This window comes from Protopterus annectens, chromosome 4.part1, assembly GCF_019279795.1.
Source record: "Protopterus annectens isolate FY-2018-M chromosome 4.part1, PAN1.0, whole genome shotgun sequence".
Classification (NCBI taxonomy): Eukaryota; Metazoa; Chordata; order Ceratodontiformes; family Protopteridae; genus Protopterus; species Protopterus annectens.
In genome coordinates this window covers 460,014,585-460,033,090 of record NC_056734.1, presented here as the reverse complement: position 1 = coordinate 460,033,090, position 18,506 = coordinate 460,014,585, and the positions used below count along the sequence as shown (strand labels likewise).

The 18,506-nt window shown below is 36.5% G+C and overlaps 1 protein-coding gene across 1 annotated transcript in view; it reads left to right on the top strand.

Annotated features, from left to right (window-relative positions):
* Window positions 1–18,506, top strand: part of LOC122800919 (probable cation-transporting ATPase 13A4) — an 846,809-nt gene that overhangs the window by 662,016 nt on the left and 166,287 nt on the right. Inside the window, exon 26 of the mRNA XM_044070278.1 lies at window positions 7,662–7,836. Coding sequence (XP_043926213.1) covers window positions 7,662–7,836 — 175 coding nt within the window. The remainder of the gene's footprint in view (window positions 1–7,661; window positions 7,837–18,506) is intronic.

The following is an 18,506-nucleotide window of genomic DNA, read 5'->3' as shown; positions in this document are numbered from 1 at the left end:
TGTCAGTGTGATAACTATGTCAAAGGTTATACTAACTGCTTTCAGTTTCTCTGTGAGAATTCTGTGAGCTGAAGCTTCTGAAGTAACTCATGAACACTGTGCATGAGACAGCCCACATCTCAGATTGTCTCTCTTAACATTTTGGTGGGAAACTTATTAAAAACTAGTGACAAACATTCATTTAGCAGTGTAAATGCATCTAAACATGACAAAACCTTCACAATGTATTCCACAGATCATTACAGCCTCTATGTAAGTGAAATTAAGCCCAAAATTACCAACAAGCAATAAAACTCAACATTCTTCTCCCAACTCAATTTTCATACAAATCCTATTATTCACTGTGCCTGCACAATCAAAAGCATTTCTATATATTAATAAAGAAAAGAAAAAGAGAGTAGAAAATAAAAGGGAGTGAGGCAGAAATAAAAAATGTAAGAGAAAGCTGTAAGAAGTATATACAATGGAATGTTACTTACTGTTTATATTAATAGAGTTAAAAATAAAACATATTATTTACTCTTATTTAGTTCTGATTATTATTAGTTAAAGCATAACAGATTATTTACATACAGGCATAAGCAGTATAATCAAGAAAGTATAATTAGAAATAGCATTTGAAGAACTTATAAAAACTTTTACAAGGAATAAATATGTTATTATTCTATTAATGATATTTTCATTACTGTTCTCTCCCTGCCCTCCCCACCCTTTACCCACTACATAATCTAAATAGAATGTCATTGTTTAAACAAAGAAAATAATAAAAGGAGAAGGAAAAAAGGTAAAGATAAAAATGTATCAAATTACTAACCTTACTTCTTTTCAGAAAGAGAAACAAATTGAATCACAGCTTGCCATTAAATCTTCAGGTATTTTGACTGGTTATGAAACAAAACATTTCTTTGCACATAGAGAATAACTTTGATTAAATCTTTTCCAAAATATTTGTGGCTTTCTGGAAATGCAGGAACTATATTCAAAAAGATTAATAATGAACTAAAATGATGAGAGAGAAAAAACATATAACAAATCATTTGTTTTTAGTCTCTTCTTCTTCTCTGAAGTCTTCCACGAAGCTTCAGTTGCCAATCTCTTTAATGAAGAACTAGCCCATTCCATTTCTTCTATTTTATCCAAAATCCTTTTTCTTTGACAAACAGTAAAGCAGAGTCTAAATCATCGAAAACCTTAGGACCATCAGGAAGGAAGATTTTAAGCTTGGCAGGAAACAGAAGGTATGTTTTAAACTGTGCTTTTTAAGCTCCCTTATTAGTGGCAGAAAAACTTTTCTTTTAGCTATTACCATGGAAGAATAGTCATTGTCAAAACGCACAGTTGTCTCATTAATCTTAACAGGAACTTTAGCCCAAGCAGATTTAAGAACCATCTCTTTATCAAAAGATGATAGAAATCTAACTATAACTGATCTAGGATATTTTTGTTAGAGTTAGTATTAGCTATAGATCTATGTGCTCTTTCGATACCAAAAGAGAATGCTTCTGGTAAGTCTAAAGTTTTAGGGAGCCAAGTTGTTAAAAAGAAGTAATATTGTTACCTTCAATATTTTCTGGCAGTCCAAAAATCCTAATGTTATTGCCTAGATCTATTTTCCAGGTCATCCAGCTTTGTTTGTAAATGTGTATTTTGTTTCAGCAGAAACTCAATGTTGATTTCCTCTTCTTGGATTCTATTTTCCATGTCATTCACAGCTTCTTCTATGCCTGTCATCTGGTTCTTCTGTTGTTGCAGGTCTGTACGTAACAGGTCTATTTGTTTTGTAGTTTTTCTATGAAGGTGTCTATTTTAGTATCCATTTTATCCATTTTATCAGTAAGTTGCTGGATTATAATTATCAGAGACTGAAGTTCTTTCTTGATGCTAGAGTCTTGAGAATTTGTCTTACTGGAACTCATTTCAGACTGATAAACTGACAGGAAAATTTCCACAGTGATTTCTGACAGGAATATTGTTAAGATTTCCTTTCTTTTTTAGATATAGTTCAAGAACTATATAAAACAAACGTAGAAAATTACTTCAAAAATTAATTTTTTAAGTAATTAATTCCTGTCAGTGTAATGAAATTGGTGGAGCTGAAGAAATCTGCTGCTATCCTGTGTTCATCCTTGGCCACGCCCCTCGCAGATCATGCAACTTTGAGAGCCTTATCTGCTTTTCCACTCCCATCTTTCATCTTCTGTGTTGGCACCAGGTCTGAATGTGTGACCTAGGTGCCTGACCTAGGTGTAATCCTGGAAAGCTGGCTACTCTTTAGAGATCAGATGTCAGTTACACTTACATCATGATGTTTTAATCTTTTTCTTTCAACAAAAAAAGCATCTTTACAGAATTATCACTTGTGACACAGGTAATCATACATTTATATAAATGAAAACAAACCATATTGGCATATTTTCCATTGCTAACATTATACATTCCATATAATGTTCTACACAGTCATTGACAATCAGACATTACATAACTCATTCAATTCCTGCCTTCCATTAAACCTCATTCCTCCTCCAAAACATTATTTTGCATATGTTGTTCCCACAATTCCCACATTTGTCTATGTCATTTGCTCCTACCCTTTTCTAAAGATCCCACCTCCATTTTTTTTCTCTCTGTTACTATATTCACTACTTCTAATACAGTTGGTTTAAACTTTTATTTCCATTTTAAGGGAATTGCTTTTTTTGGCAGCTACCGGAATTAAACTCAGCAAGGCCTTTCTTTGTCTAGGCAAATCAGATTTTGTATCACAGCTCATAAAATCCTTAGTTACACCAATTGGCTCACCCAGTATTTCTGACAGAGTAGTCTCCAGGAAATTTTTAAAGTCTGCCAACTCATTACACTCCCAGAAAATATGTTCACAAATATCCCCCCCCCCCATCATACCTCCAGCATTTTCAGTCTACCTGAGAAAAAATTATTTCGAATCTGCTTGGGATATAAAAATACCCATGCAAAAACTTCCAAGCAAAACTCTTAAATCTTCTAGACTTTGTTGCATATTTGGAAGCCATACATATATCCTCCCATTGTTTCTTTGTGAATTGCTTATCCAAACTCTCTTCACAATCCTTTCTAACTTCCTCTGACTGATTCCTATAGTTACCATGCAATATTTTATATGCCCTTTTTAACAACAGCTTTTGTTCTTGGTTCAACTAAAAACCCTACTGGTGTTGATCTTTCACTTAGGATCCTCCTATTCCTTTCTGCTTGCCTATACTATGGCATCAACCTTTGACAGGGAAGGCAGTCTCTAGCCTGCAAACCAAATGCATTCTTGGCTTCATCCCATTCAATTATCTTTCCCTCTCTAATTATTTGTTCCCAATATCTGGGTTCCTTTGCCAGTTTTCTCCAGTAAATTCCAGTCCCCTCTTGCCTATTCCCTGTATCCCTTATCGCAGTCATCCCCATCAGCAAAATCTTTCTCCATTCCCGTGCTGGCTTAGTTCTTAGAATACTTTCCGCTACTTTCTGAATATAATATTATGTATGGCTATTGTTATTTTCTTTAAGGATCTGCATTCAAAATCTTAGTCTCTCCCCCCATTTCATCATCATCCCTTTCCACTTTTAGTTATAGCTTTCTGCCTGTGCCATATTTAGAAGCCTTAACTGTCTGACTCTACAATACCCCTTCAAATCAAGTAATGCCAAAACACCTTGTTCTGTTGGATCAACTTATCCCACTTGACTGTTGCCCTCTTCATCTCCCTCTTCTTGTTCTGTGAGATTCCCCCTTATTGTGCAGTACTTTAAACTTTGTCACTCCCTATAAATATTTCGTTACTTTTTAACCATTTTCTTTCTACTGTTTTTAAACTCCACTTTCATTTTATCCAACCATTTTCTGAAGACATTTCTATCTTCCCTTCTCAATAATTGCCACTACTCATTCCTTAAATTTCTGTCTGTTTAACTGCTAAGGAACAGCCAGTGTCTCGTTTTTAGTTCATTTCCCTGCATTTTTATTTTATTTATCTGAAACAGTTATTGGATGCATATCAAAACTTTCAATTAAATGCACACTTTCCTGTGAAATATAATTTCCATCTAGCTTAACCCAGTTTTTGCACCTTGGGGAATAATAGTAAATTTTCTCCTAGCTCCTACTACTGAATTCATATCTTCCATAAAAAAAATATTTGTATTATTTGTATGCATTTCTTCAAAAATCAACCCTGTTTTGTTATATTCTCCCTTCAAGGTCCCCCCAGATACATCCTCACTGTTTCAAATCAAATTCCAGTCCCCACCTAAAAGTATTATTCCTTGCTGAAAGCAAATTGTTTCTCCCATAATTTTCTTAAGCTCCACTGTAGTAGTTTTAAGTTGAATATAAATCCATTCAAGAGTACACTTCCTCCCTTGCCAGTAACCCCTTACTACTACAGATCTACCAATCATGTCTTAATTGTTAAGCCATTTTCATGATCAGGCATATTATATTTTTAGAGGTTCTTTGGTAATTGCTCATGTACTGATGTCATCTTGTCTTGGACATTGCCATGATATTTACCTTGGATTTCCTAACAATTGTAAGGACACTTGCACACTGTGCAGGGCTCAGTAACCAGGTTCTTTACTACAGTGTCCTGCTACAAACATATTACTCCAGTGTTGAAGAGTTTACAATGAGTCCTGATCCATTACTTTGCTTCTAATTTACTTGTCTATATATGAATTGGGTCCCATCTACCTGAGTGATCTTATAGTACTTGTAGAAAAAAATAAATCACTCCAACTCTTCAAATCAGGTGTTAAGGATCCTCATAAATATGTTACCATTTTAAGGAATTCACTAACAGAGTATCAGGCAGACATCTATGAAGCTACACAGAAGAATGAAAAAAAATTATAATCAAAATTCAGCACATTTGCATGGGATGATTCAATGCTGTGCAGTAGAAATATGATTAATTAAAACAGTTGAATGTGTATTGACCAGTCTGTTAAAAATAGTTCAAGCCCACATTCTCAGCAGAATTTTGATACTTTCTCATATTTAAATTATCTTTCATTCCGGTATAGGCCACATAGATTCCATCGTACAAACTAACAGTTTCTTTCTCTGAAGGTTTACCAGTACATTTGACGATCTTGCAGGTGTTGAGATATAGAATGCTACCAGACTTCTGTTTACTACAATATTTTATAGCGAATTATGAAATTCATGTTCATATGAATAACTACCACTAACTATTCACTGAAATGCTACATCTAAGAGTGCATTCTCAGCAATCAGCAACCCATTACTAGAAAATAATATGCATCTGTAAAACATCAAAATATTCCATATTTTAAACTAACTTCCACAGGTGCATCATTCTTCATGCATGCAGATATAAAGCTATTGCATATCATTTCTCTTCACAAGGCCTATTGACTTCACAGACACTAAGGACATCATTGTGAATGAGATTTCATAATTACAAGCCTAACTAATGTCAGGGTTGCAACAGTTTTTGTTTTACCTTACGTATTATACAGAAATCCATCTACAGCTATTAGGCCTTTTTTCTTACATATTCCATGCATTCTACAGCCTTGGCATGTAAGGCTGTGTGCGACAGCGGTTCCACTTCACAAGATCGAATGGATGGAAGCTCGAAATTCATAATCTTGAGACCAGAATCTGGAACTTCCATTCACTCGAAATTGTGAATGGGAGCCTTAGGTTTAAAAAAATAAAAAGTTAACTTACCTTATTGCAGGGGGCCAGGTCCCCTGTACCCTAGCAATTTGAATGTGAATGTTCCATGACCGCACTATAGCAGAGGAATGGAAAATCTTCCATTTTGCACTTACGCGTATAGCACGGAATGGGAGATTTCCCTTTCCTTCACTATAGTGCTATCTTGGAGTAGGTATATTTAAGTAGGAGGGATGTGGGGGGTGCAAAAACGTGTTAATTTTTGTTTTTGTCTCATTCATATGTTCGAGTTTCTCTAAATTTGAGATTCTGGTTTCGAGTTTATGACTTTCAAGTTTAGAGAAATTCGATCATATGAAGGGGAAACACAACAGCATATATTTTTCTTAGTAATATTGCACTGGCTGTCAAAGAACTCATAGCTTTGTTTCAACATGCTGTATTACCCACCCTAGGCATTACTCTGTGCTCCCCAGGGACTCCTGGTAGTACCATAAGTGTGTTTGGAAACATCTGGTTATCTCTGTCTTGCCTATTAAGCACAACAAGTGTGGAGCCTACTACCCCAGTCACTGTAGGAATGCTCTTCATTGTCCTGTTTCCACACGTCTCAAGACATTTTTGTGTTAGCATTTGGTGAGGATGTCTTAAACCAGTCTTATTTTAAGTGGGCGTAGTTTATGTTCAGTATTTTAGCAGAAACTTTATTTTACAGTTATCAGTTCTTGTGTTGTATTTATTTTTATTACTTTGCACATGTATTTATGTACATTTTTTATTGCACAGTAAACTGTAGACTTGTACCCTGAATTATTATTACTGATGCTTCGGTTTTAAAGCACCTTTATAATGTTGGAATTGAAATAAAATTCAAAATTATGGAAACAAAATGAGGTACAGCTATATTTTTCAATAACAGAAGTTAAATTCCCAAGCAGAAGATACAAGATATTTTGAAGGAATCAAAGGTAGCCCCCTCCCCCTCCTCTACTGCTTTACTGTAAAGATGAATGTACAGGCATAGCAACCAAAATGGAAGATAAGCATTCCTTAATGGTAGCCAGCATTACAGAAGTGTAGTGAGATACCCACACAATATGGGTACTGGAATAAAAGGATCTACTATGCCTTTTAGTGAGAAAAATCTGGTTCACTTTGGTAGGTATGGTTGTTGGGGGCTGATAGGCCTTTTAATTACTTTGAAAACAAATTATTTGTCTGTAAAAAATATATATGTCTATGGGATATCATCCTGAATACTCCAGTCTCTTAGGTTGCTTTTCTAGGGTTTGGATGTTTAACTTTCCATTTCAGTTGTGCTAACAGCCTGTAGTATAGAGGCAGAGTCATAAGTCGATCTGATTAAACTCAGTGCTCCCAAATATTTAAAAATATGAAGAAAAAGCAAAATAAAAAGATGATACATAACCATGCCAAAGATCAAAGCCCGGGAAATAATTGTTCACCTGAAAGGGAAAGTAAGTTTACAAATTCCCTGAAGCAGCAGTATACATGTACTGGAAGGGTAGGTAGAGCACTCTTTTTTTATTTCTGGGTTCCCACTAATGGTCATGACATAATACTATAGCCATTCACTCCCCAAGAATGTTCACCTACTTAGAAAGATCTGTAACTAGTCTCAGCAATATTAGAATTCCTGGAGCAATTCTCATTATAATGAATATCATTACATACTTCGGCATTTTTTAGATCATCTGTGTGTATTTTACTTCAAAAAATATACAGGTGCTGTCTAAACATATGAATAAATGGTAAAAATGCAGTCTTTAAAAGTTAATAATGTAACATGTTCTCTTATTGTAGTTTTTTAAGAAAGAATAGAGAAGTAAGTAAATTGCTGTTCTGTTCTGTTGTTATTTTAGTCACTAGCTGATTTGTAAAACTGTATGCTTATGATCCTGTAACAGTGCACTGACATTGTGCGTAACAGCATATTAAATTAAATAATTTTATTGTTTTTTTTTTTCAGTGAACCTGAATCATGCCTACCCAAAGTTAGTCCCATACAGACCCCCAGGCCAACTGATCTCTCCACCGTTGCTGCTTTCTGTCATTGTCAATCTGATGCTCAGTCTGGCCATGCAAGTAGCAGGGTTTATACTGGTGCAGTACCAGCCCTGGTATTCCTCCAATGACATGAACAGGTGAAGTACTCCTTCCTGCTTTTACAACCTTAAACTGTATCTGCTATGCACTGAACTTGGCTGTGTTTCAGTCACAGCTATCTACATATTTAATCCTGTTTGCTTTGAGCTCATACTTGTACTAAAGGAAAGTAAACTGTTGTTGACAGCATAAAGATGTCCAGAATTAACTTTTATTTGATTAGGTGCAGTATAGCAATCTGTACGAAGTCAGTATATTTTTATATAATTTCTTTTTAATAAGATGATCAACTTATTTATTTATTTATTATTTATTTTACATTTGTTTATTGGGAAAGTCCGACTGGATATATGTCCATTTTCAGCGGAGGCCCGGGGAGAAAAGCTCCAGTAAGCAGAGTATAATTACATTAGGAACAATAGAAACATTTAGTGATAAGTATAATTTGCAGATTTCAGTAGGGTTACAAACATAGATAAAACATAGTTGATAAAAATCAGATCGGGCAGCTTAAGTTTCAGACAATAATACATGCAGTTATGGGCTAACTAATCAACTTTATGTTCACTTCCATTATTACCATGTTGAAATATGCACATTATGAAAGGAACAGGAAGAGAGAGAGAGGATTCCATTACTTTTTTTTTGATAGCCTGTGTCGTGCTGTCTGAAATAAGAAGGATAATGAAGCCTTTGTCAGTGGGGAAATATTTTGTTGCATTTTTATTATATTTCTACAAACTATATGCCTTGTGCAACTGTATTTTATTTAGAATAGCTGCTAAGGAATCTTGGGGAAAAAAGGCATTCCAACAGCATGCATAACACAGTATCAGCTTCCGTCAGATCTTAAAAGTAAGTTCCATTCTTGGTGGCATATGTTACTAATTCCAGGTAGAAAGCATTTCATGAATAGAATAGTCAAATGTGGTAAAAAATCAGAGGTGTTTTTTACCTCACTACAATTGTTACTAAGGTTTGACAAGTTTACAGAGTAAGTAGGTGTTACTGCAGTGTAGTACTTGCTGCTGATTCAGTTTCTGTAGTATTCCAGGTGCAGGGTATTTATTGTGGTCTGACTGTAAACAATGGTACAGGCTTATTGCAAAATAAAAGCTCAGAGGAAGACTGTAGCCAGTTCCTCACAATGCCTATAGAGTTACTTGTATCTCTCATGTCAGTATAATCCACAGTTTCATTAAATAGCCATTGCTGTTTTAATTCATAACATAAAAATGGTGTGGATAAAGTTGTATGAATCCATTGGACCCAGTTAAAAAAAAAAACATTTTAAGGTCATGTCAAAATGGGCTAAATAGTAAAGTTTCAGTAAAACCATTTCTGAAGAACACGGCCCTGAAACATTGATTGTCATGATATCTACAAGCAGTATATCAGTGTCAAATATCTGTGCTCGTCTATTCATGACTTTAGTATATTACAATGAATGTAGGTAATTATGTCATTCATTTAGAACAGTCTCTGATTGGTTCAGCCAGTTTGAACTTCCCTCAGTGTTTTATTCAAATGTTTTTATTTAGTTTGCATTTTTAGTCTGATGAAGCATTTTTTTAATCTGTGAAAGCGGTTACTAACAATAAATATTTTCTGTATATCATCCGGCCTTGTGTCACCAGTGTTTTGACATTTTCATGTCAAAATGCCTGGTGAATACCAAAAGCACAGCTAATCAATCTATGCTATCATTTACATCAGTTCATCATATATCTAAATATTTTCCTCTTCCTTTCTTCCAAGAGTTTCAATACATTAGAATCTTTGTAAATAAAAATAAAATTATATTTAATGCATAGTTTGTACTTGTTATCTCTGTTAAATCTCACAATTTTCATATTTATTTAACACAATTACATTTTTGTCTTTCTTTTGAATCAGTGTTACTTCAAAGCACATTACTTTTCTCACATTTAAAAAAATATTCAGAAAGGTGCTTTATTAGAAGTTTAATATATGATGGTACAAATCCAAGAATCTTAAAAAAGTGTAAGAGCAAAATGTGAAACTCACTTTAGTACACTAAAAGCATTTTTACAGGGACAAGTCTCCTGAACTTCCAGTGTGAGGCTACACCCCCATCCCATCTACTTATGTATGTTAAATCTGAGATGGTCACACTTCAGAGAAGAAGCAATTCCCTAAGATAAAGCATTTCAAACTTGGTACACAATTTTCGTTTTGTGGTCCTTAAGTCCTGAGAAGTATAATTATGTCCTCAAACATACAAAAGTCCATATTGCACAATAATGTCTACCAACAGTAAATGTTGCAGTGCATTGTAAAGGTAGCTATTCTAGCTGGCTTTGCATTCAGATTAAGGAATTCATTTGTGGTGAGACTTTCTTTGCAGTTGATAAATTTTATCTGATATTAGAAATATACCATTAATACAGTTTTGTTTGTATTCTCTTTTGCTTTCTACATTTTTTTTATTATTTTGACATTAATGAACATATTTTTTGCTGTTTTTTTTTTACTCTATACTAGACTAGACTTTTTTTCATTTAGGTTACTTCTTTCTTTCTTTAACTTGTGTTTTGAGCCTACGCCTCAGTTACGTTTCTGGACTGTGGGACATTTTACAGTGTGATTAATAGCAGTTGGCTCTATTTTATTTCTTTGGCTGGCTGAACCATATTCCAATGAAAGTTTAAATGTGCAAATAGTAGTAAATGTGTTTTTTTTTCTTAGCTTATGATTGCTTTGTTTGTTTTGCAATTGATATATTTCATATTAGCAGTATTAAAAATGTCCAGTATGAAAAGTCAGAAAAAATATACTAATGCAACATAATTAAAAAAAAAACTATGAGGAGCAAACAGACTGATTCTTAGCACCTCACTTTAGCAAGGACCTCCTAAGGGAATCAAGAGCCAGTAAGAAACATAAAATAGTAAGTATTTGTACTCCAGTAAGAGTAATATTTTCTGTTCTACATAAGAATGGAACTATTGATAGCAGAGCCATAATTCTGCATCAAGTCAGAGATAGACCCAGGGATGCATTAACTATGAATAGATTTTTACAGAGTTTACTGCTTTATTCTTAAAGTTTATTTTTCAAGTCTGTATGGGCTTACTGATGATTTGGGTTGTGTTATTGTAATTTTTTTCACTGTTTGTGCAAACAGGTTTTAACTGCTTTATTATTCATTTTCTTAATAATTGTATTTATGTTTTAATTGGTTAAAGTTAATTAGTTAATTATATATCTTTCATGTTTCTTACTAGTTTTTGATTCTCTTAGGTCTTTGGCACTGGGAGTCAGGTTATGTTTACTCATCATGCTTTTTTTAATTATATTAGATTCTTGGGGATTCATAAATGCTGTGTTTAAGATCAAGGCCAAGTGTACACTGTTTACACTATGTAATAAGAAATAATGCTAATCAGATATACATGTGGCCAAGCTGTTGTATATGAAAAGGAGCTTCTTGTCATGCCTGCAGCACAGACCCACAGCTAGATTATGGTAAACCATCATGTTGCCACACTAAAATACAAGTAGCTGAGGTAAACAAGTATCCCATTAGTGGATGCATGTGTGAAAGTGCTAAATAACCATTGCCAAAAAAGCAGAATGAAGAAAATGCTATGACAATATGTAGGTTTTGTAGAATATGAAATATACACGGCAAAGGTAAGTTACAGTAAAGAAACCTGATGCACGGACCTGCACTAGTCTTGACAAGATGGGAGTACCAGCAGTGGACTTGTACTCTACTGTGAATGTCATCAAAAAAATAATATATATATTTACCCAGAGGGGAGTCGATCTAGCATTTCAGTTCACATCAGTATATCCACAGTTGACTGGCAAGGGAGGCCACTGCAGCAGTCAGAGTGCAAGTGGCCATAAAACACATATATCTGGGAAATGTAGTAGATGTGCAGATGGATGGCAAAAAAAAGGCCTCAAAAAATTGAACTTTTACACGTGAATGTTCCATAACTGTGCATTAACAAGTGAATCCACTGAAGTGGTCGCACTACAAGAGGTCATACAACACATATGTCTAGAGGCGACCATATGCATAGCCAAACTAGGCGATCACCTAGAGCACTCTACTTACTGTTCTTGCAAGGGCACACTTTCCCTGTTTATTTATTTTTTAGAGCAATGTTTCTTTGCTCTAAAAATAAATAAATAAATTGCATTCCTCAAAAGAAGATAAAAAGGCTCCTGGGAACATCTGATGATCCAGGAGGTGGTTCTTAGCTTCATTTACAATGTAAGTCAAGTTTTTAAATATTAAGACATCACGGAAGTACAGATCTCATAGTGTTTAAATGTAGGTGCTAAGGCATGCCTGAAGGAAACATTTGTATACATATCTCTCTTTCATCTCTCTCTCTCTCTTTATGTGTATGTGTGTGTGTGTGTGTGTGTGTGTGTGTGTGTGTGTGTGTGTGTGTGCGTGTGTGCGTGTGTGTGTGTGTGTGTGTGTGTGCTTATGTATATATAAAATCAGAACATGCTGCGGAATTGTGGCCATATTATGAGAAATGGCACAGTGAGTTAGTGTTACTCTATTTTAAAATAAGGTTGGTAATGATCAACCAGATACTGCTTATTTCTGGTTTTGTGTGGGCAGTTGAGATGACAGGAGTGGTATGGTGGTGAGATACGTGTTTTTACAATATTGCCAACAGTTATCAACCAGATATTTTTTTAAATATTTACAGGGATACCAGCGGTAATCAACCAGATATCTGGGGCAATATTTCTCTGGTTTTGTGATTTATGTGTGCCAGTTTGAATTGGCATACTTGAATGTGTGCTAATTCGTTGTGTGGACTGTTGAGGTGAAATATTACATAGACATTAGACATAGCTCTCTACAAATCAGGGACAAATCTCAACAGAACTGGGGACAAGTACAGAAATAATCCAGAACAATCAGGGGGATTTTTAAAATATTAGTACTGTTAGCTTAAGACATTGACAGAATAAGAATATTTGAATTAATATTAATTTTTTTGAAATAAAAGAAGTCTATACCTCAAGCATTGTCATCATTTATCAAGTATAATTCACAACATGTTCTCCAAAAGCCACCATTTTTAGGAGGGATTAAGGGGGCAGAGTTAAAATTGGAGTAAAAATCCAGGACTGTTGAGATTGGTGGGGGTTGGGATGGCTGGATGAAAGTAACAGGTCCTCTTATCACTTGGACAGTTTAACAGTCATTTTCTGGCTTAGCAGGACTAATGTGCAATTGTGAGAAGCAAGGTGAACTACTTAACTGGACATCTGATATGCACAGGCAGACAAGGTGATATTGATATGACTCTCTTCTTTGGGGGACAAGACTAGCTGCCTGCTGCTGTTGACTTATTATTTTGGTTTTGCAAGACTAATGTGATTATGTGAAGCAGCATGCAATATTTTACATTTGAAACAAAGGTGAAATACATGGTTATCCTCTTTTATCATGACCTTATATCTGAATTGTACGTAGAAGAGGCTCTAATTGCTTGATGGGGTTGCCTGGATGAGACTAACTGACCTTGTTGTTACTTGCTCAGTTTAATATGCATCCCTCAAAATGTAAGGGATAAATGCATCACAGAATACCCAGACCCTCAGAACGTCTGACAGGTGGAAGCCCTTACACACCAAGGCTGGATAATTGGATTTTGAGATGGCCTAAAACCAGCCCTGCTGATAAGTGTACAGGTCTCTGTACTTGCTTGGAAGGCTGGAGCCAATGTTATTATTTCTTTAGCATTCCTTCCAAACCTCAGAGGTCACTGTATATTATGTTGGGCTGGGGACAGTGCGATCATTAGTTCTTTAACTTTCCTCAAAAACATCAAAGGGGTGCAGAGAAGGTCACTATAGCTTATATAGGAGTACTGTATTGTCTTTAGAAATAAGAAGTAGTAAACATTACTGTAATCACCATTTTTTCATTTTCCTCACAAACATCTGGTGCTTATAAGTGGCTATCTTTTGGAGGAGAGTAAATAAGTCTGCTGTTTATACATGTCCGACAGCAAATATGTTCTGTTCTGTTTATCCTTTAAGTTTTTACCCAGTCTTGACAACAGAAGGGTACACAGATGGTGAGTGCCTTTTGGGAGAAGGGGGTGAGGAGACATGCTGTATATAAATATGGCAGCAGCAGCTAGAATATGGCTATGGGCTTTTATGCCTTAATTTTAATCCCAATTTATCACCAGAAAGGGCTTCACAAAAAAGCGACTACCTATTTTACGGTGGGTGGTTGTGGGCAGGTACTCTTTACAGATGTATGTATCCTCACAAACATTTGCTTTCTCAAGTTTATTGTGAACTGGGGTTGGCCAGCTTAGAGCATTATACAGCTGGACACGACTTATTTCTTTATTGAAACAAAAAAGTAGCATTGAATTTCTTCTCCATATGTACAATTTTTGTTCATGCCATCGTTGGATCAAAAGGTTGAAAAGAAGTTAAAAAACCACCTAATGGCATCTATAACTCTAAGGCTTCTGTGTGACTAGCAGCCCCCTGCTTAATTCAGTTATTACAGGGTGATCTTGGTCAGCTAGGATATGCTGAAATGATGCAAGAAAAAGCAGAGTTGAAGAATAAGACTAAATTTCTTTCCCTAATCATCAGGCAATCATTGGATGAAAAGGTTATTTAAAAAACTCTAACATGCATCTCAGACCATCTAGAAACCTCATAGCTTAATACTTTTGTTCCCACTGCAGTTATTACAGTGTAACCTTGGTAAGTTAGAATGTGCTGAAAGGATGCAGTAAAAAAAAAAACAAAGTTGAAGAATAAGACTAAATTTCTTTCTTTGGTCATGGTTTTTGTTCAGGAAATCATTGGATGAAAAGGTTCTTTAAAAAACTCTAAAATACATCTCAGGGCATCTATAAACCTCATGGCTTCTGGGCGCCTTGTGGTTTGACTGACTTCTTCAGATCAGTCTCCAGAGCCGTGGACGAGGGTAAGGCAGTCCACACAGCCTATCTGGACCTCACCAAGACCTTTGACACCAACCCCCACTCTGGAATCATAGATAGACTTGCTAAGCTGGGCATTAATCCCTACATCACCCAATGGGTTACCAGCTGGCTTACTGACAGAACTCACACTGTAAAAGTAATCGACTCCAAATCCAGCTCCAGAGAAGTGACAAGTGGAGTACCTCAGGGTTAGTCCTGGGACCGCTCTTGTTTGGCATCTACTTCTCTGAAGTACCGGCCAACACTAAGAGACTCTGGCTAACAAAGTTTGCAGATGACTGCAAACTGGGAGCCATTACTGAATCCCCAAATGATGTGGATAATCTACCAAAGGGCCTTACAGAAACAGATGCTTGATGCCAGAGCCATGGGCTCAAGCTCAATGCCAAGAAATGTATAGTTATCCCCTCTGGGAAAAAACATGTACCCGTGAATTACCACATAGGTGTCAGTACACTAAACACTGAAAGTGTGACAAGAGACTTAGGGACACAGGTGGATAGTGGTCTCACCTTCGATAACCACATCACCACAACAGTCAGGAAATCCTTCTATGTGGCACACCTCATCACTAAGGGCTTTTCATCCAGAAAAAAGGAGGTCATTGTCCCACTGTACTCATCCCTCATTAGACCCATTATAAAATACCACTCCCATTTGGTATGTACCTCTCAAGATATCTGCCACAACTGGAAAGGCCGCAGAAATACCTCACTAAAAGAATCACAGGCCTAAAGCAGATGCCCTATGCTGACCACCTTAAAAAACTCCAGCTATACTCTGTTGCATATCGTCTACTCAGAGGAGATCTCTGCTTAACATACAAGGTCATGTCAAACCCAGAGCTGTTGGACATGCTACACTTAAAGAAATCCCAATCCCCCAGAGCCACATGCTCCAGGGATCTATACCTTGTCATCACAATAAACAAAACATGCTGGAGGGATAGGTTCCTGACCCAGAGACTCCCCAGACTCTGGAATAGACTGCCCATACATGTCAAGCAGAGCGCCTGTTTGGCCCTCTTCAAAAGAACCTTACCGATTGGATGGGAGAAAGGAAATTCACCCCAGGGATCATGTCAGTCGCCCTGTTAGACAGGGGTCCAGGGAAGTAAATAATGTGGGAACAAATATCCAGGGAATTGTTATGACTAGGCTTGTATAGGCCCTTTGGCCGATAGCCTAGTACCAGCCTATGAACCTATGAATGATTCAATAACTGCAGGAAAAAATGAAGAGTAAGAAAAACTGTGAGAAAAAGGAGAAACAAAAATAATCTGGATAGTGTATGTAGGCCAGGAAGGGTTGGGCAGGTGCGCCATGGAGCCTTTTCATTTAAGGCACAAGTTTACCTAACGCTGATGCTGCATATATCTGGGAAATGTAGCACATGCGCAGACTGCAAAAACAAAAGTTATAAAACAACATACAACCCCCAGGGTTTGAAACCCCGAACCAGTGTAGTGACACAGTAAGAACCATTGTACAAGTACACTGAGCCATCAAGCTATTTAAAATAATTATGGTAACTGTACTTTATTTCACAAAGGAATGCACAGTGAAGATTAGGTCATTTGCATGACTTATTAGCACATGCTACGGATTTTCCTTCCTTTTTTTGTCACAGGACATGAAGGGCCAGTTCTCTGTGATTATTACTAGCCATCGAAGTTACTCTCTACCTCCTGATCACAAAAGCTGACTTTGTCGTGACATGTGTATGTTGAGTCCGTTTTTGAACCACAGCATAGTCCTGGAATGGGAGTATAGGACAGACTGAAATGAACAAGTGAAGTAAGCAGAGGGTAGAATGCAAGGTGAGCAAATGCAGAATGAGCAGATTGGAACTGGGGTAAGATTCCATATTTCCAACTTCGTAGCTCAACAATGGCAGAATACTTCAGAAATATATTATATTAGAAAGTGCCAGCCTCCCCAACAGACCTCGCAACTGTCCCTATTTTAGAGGAACATTCATATCTTCAGGCCTGATTTACCTCTTGCACAGGATACTCCTATTAATGGACGTATGCCCCTCTTTTCAGGCCTGATTTGCCCCCTGTACAGGATACTCCTGTTAATGGAGGTATGCCCCTCTTTTCAGGCCTGATTTACCCCCTGTACAGGATACTCCTGTTAATGGAGGTATGCCCCTCTTTTCATGCCTGATTTACCCCTTGCATGGGATACTCCTATTCTGGAGATATGCCCCTATTTTCAGGCTTGATTTACCCCTTTACACAATGTTCTGAGTCCCCTTCATCATGTGTAATTTCCTAAGCTGTCTAGTATACAGAAAACTATACATGACAAACATGCTAGTGGCAACAGTAACTTAAAAGAAAGAGGTCACATCTTACATGTCCCTTTTTGAAGCAAAGATAAATGACCTTGTGTGGTAACATTTTGCAATACAATTCATTAAAAGTCTCTGATAATGGGCTTATATCTTGTTGTCATTTCTTTTTTCACTCTGTTTTTTATACCTGTGTTACTGGTAGAATCTCACATTCCTGGTGAAAACTGGAATTATGTTCTATTTGGTATGCAAATTTTATGCTAATTAGATGTGCAGATTTTTAGCTGGATGTTCCCACTTTTCAAGGGCCTTAGTTCCTATTTTCAGTGTCTGCAGGTTGAGAGGTATGCAACCACACATAATGCACATGTTCATGATAGGACTGTTTACTATAAAGGAAGCAGAACACGTTTGCTCAAAAAGAAAAGTACTCATGAATGGTAATAAACACCTGCCTATGTCACTGGTATTAGCAAGGCATGCCAAAACATTACAGACAGAAAATCCAACTAGAAAACACATTTCAGGGGAAAAAAACACATGATAGTAAACCAACAAAAATGTACATAACTGGGTTCGAACCCTTTCCTTAAGGATAGATTCTCCAGAATAGTGCATTAGCAAGGCATGCCATGGAGGCACTCATAGGAAAGGTGATTAGAAAACACATTTCAAGGAAATTCAGCACATGACAGCAGGACAAAAAAAATATGCCTACAATGGTTTGAACTCCTGCCTTTAACAAGAATCTTCCCCAGAGCAGGACATTAGCAAGGCAAGCACAACATAATGTATACTGATGTGGTGCGGATATCGATATTTCAGGAAAATGTTATAATAGTGTTGAAGACTGAAAACTCAATAGTTGAAAACAGCCTACCAACCAATAAGGGATTAAAACCCATCTGCCACTGTATTGACAATGAGCAGGTCACTGCATGAATAAACTTAGCCATGGAAGCTGTCACATACATGCGCCATGTTTATCTTATTTTATACTTGTCTGCACATCATTAGCACAAGATAATGATTATTTGTCAGCCTAAAACAAGGGATCCGTTAGCAGAATGGAGCTCCTGCTCATCCCATTATTACTGTCTAGAGTGATGCGTTATCAAGTGAAGACTGAAGGGGATCAGGAAACACACACTTCAGGGAATGGGAATTGGAACACTGTGGAAAACTGAAAAAAGAGCATTGCTAACAAACATGTAACTATCAGGGTGATCAAACCCACCCTGTACAGTACTGAGGATGTAAACATGAATGACACCCTGTTACATGTACACACTATGCTTATCCTTATTCCATATCTGGACATACTGACTCTTTATTCATAAGTTCATAGATAGGTACAAGTATAGCTGCCCTTGCAGACAATTTTAAGCCTTGCCGATTTTCTTTGTGCTTGACTTAACCTATGC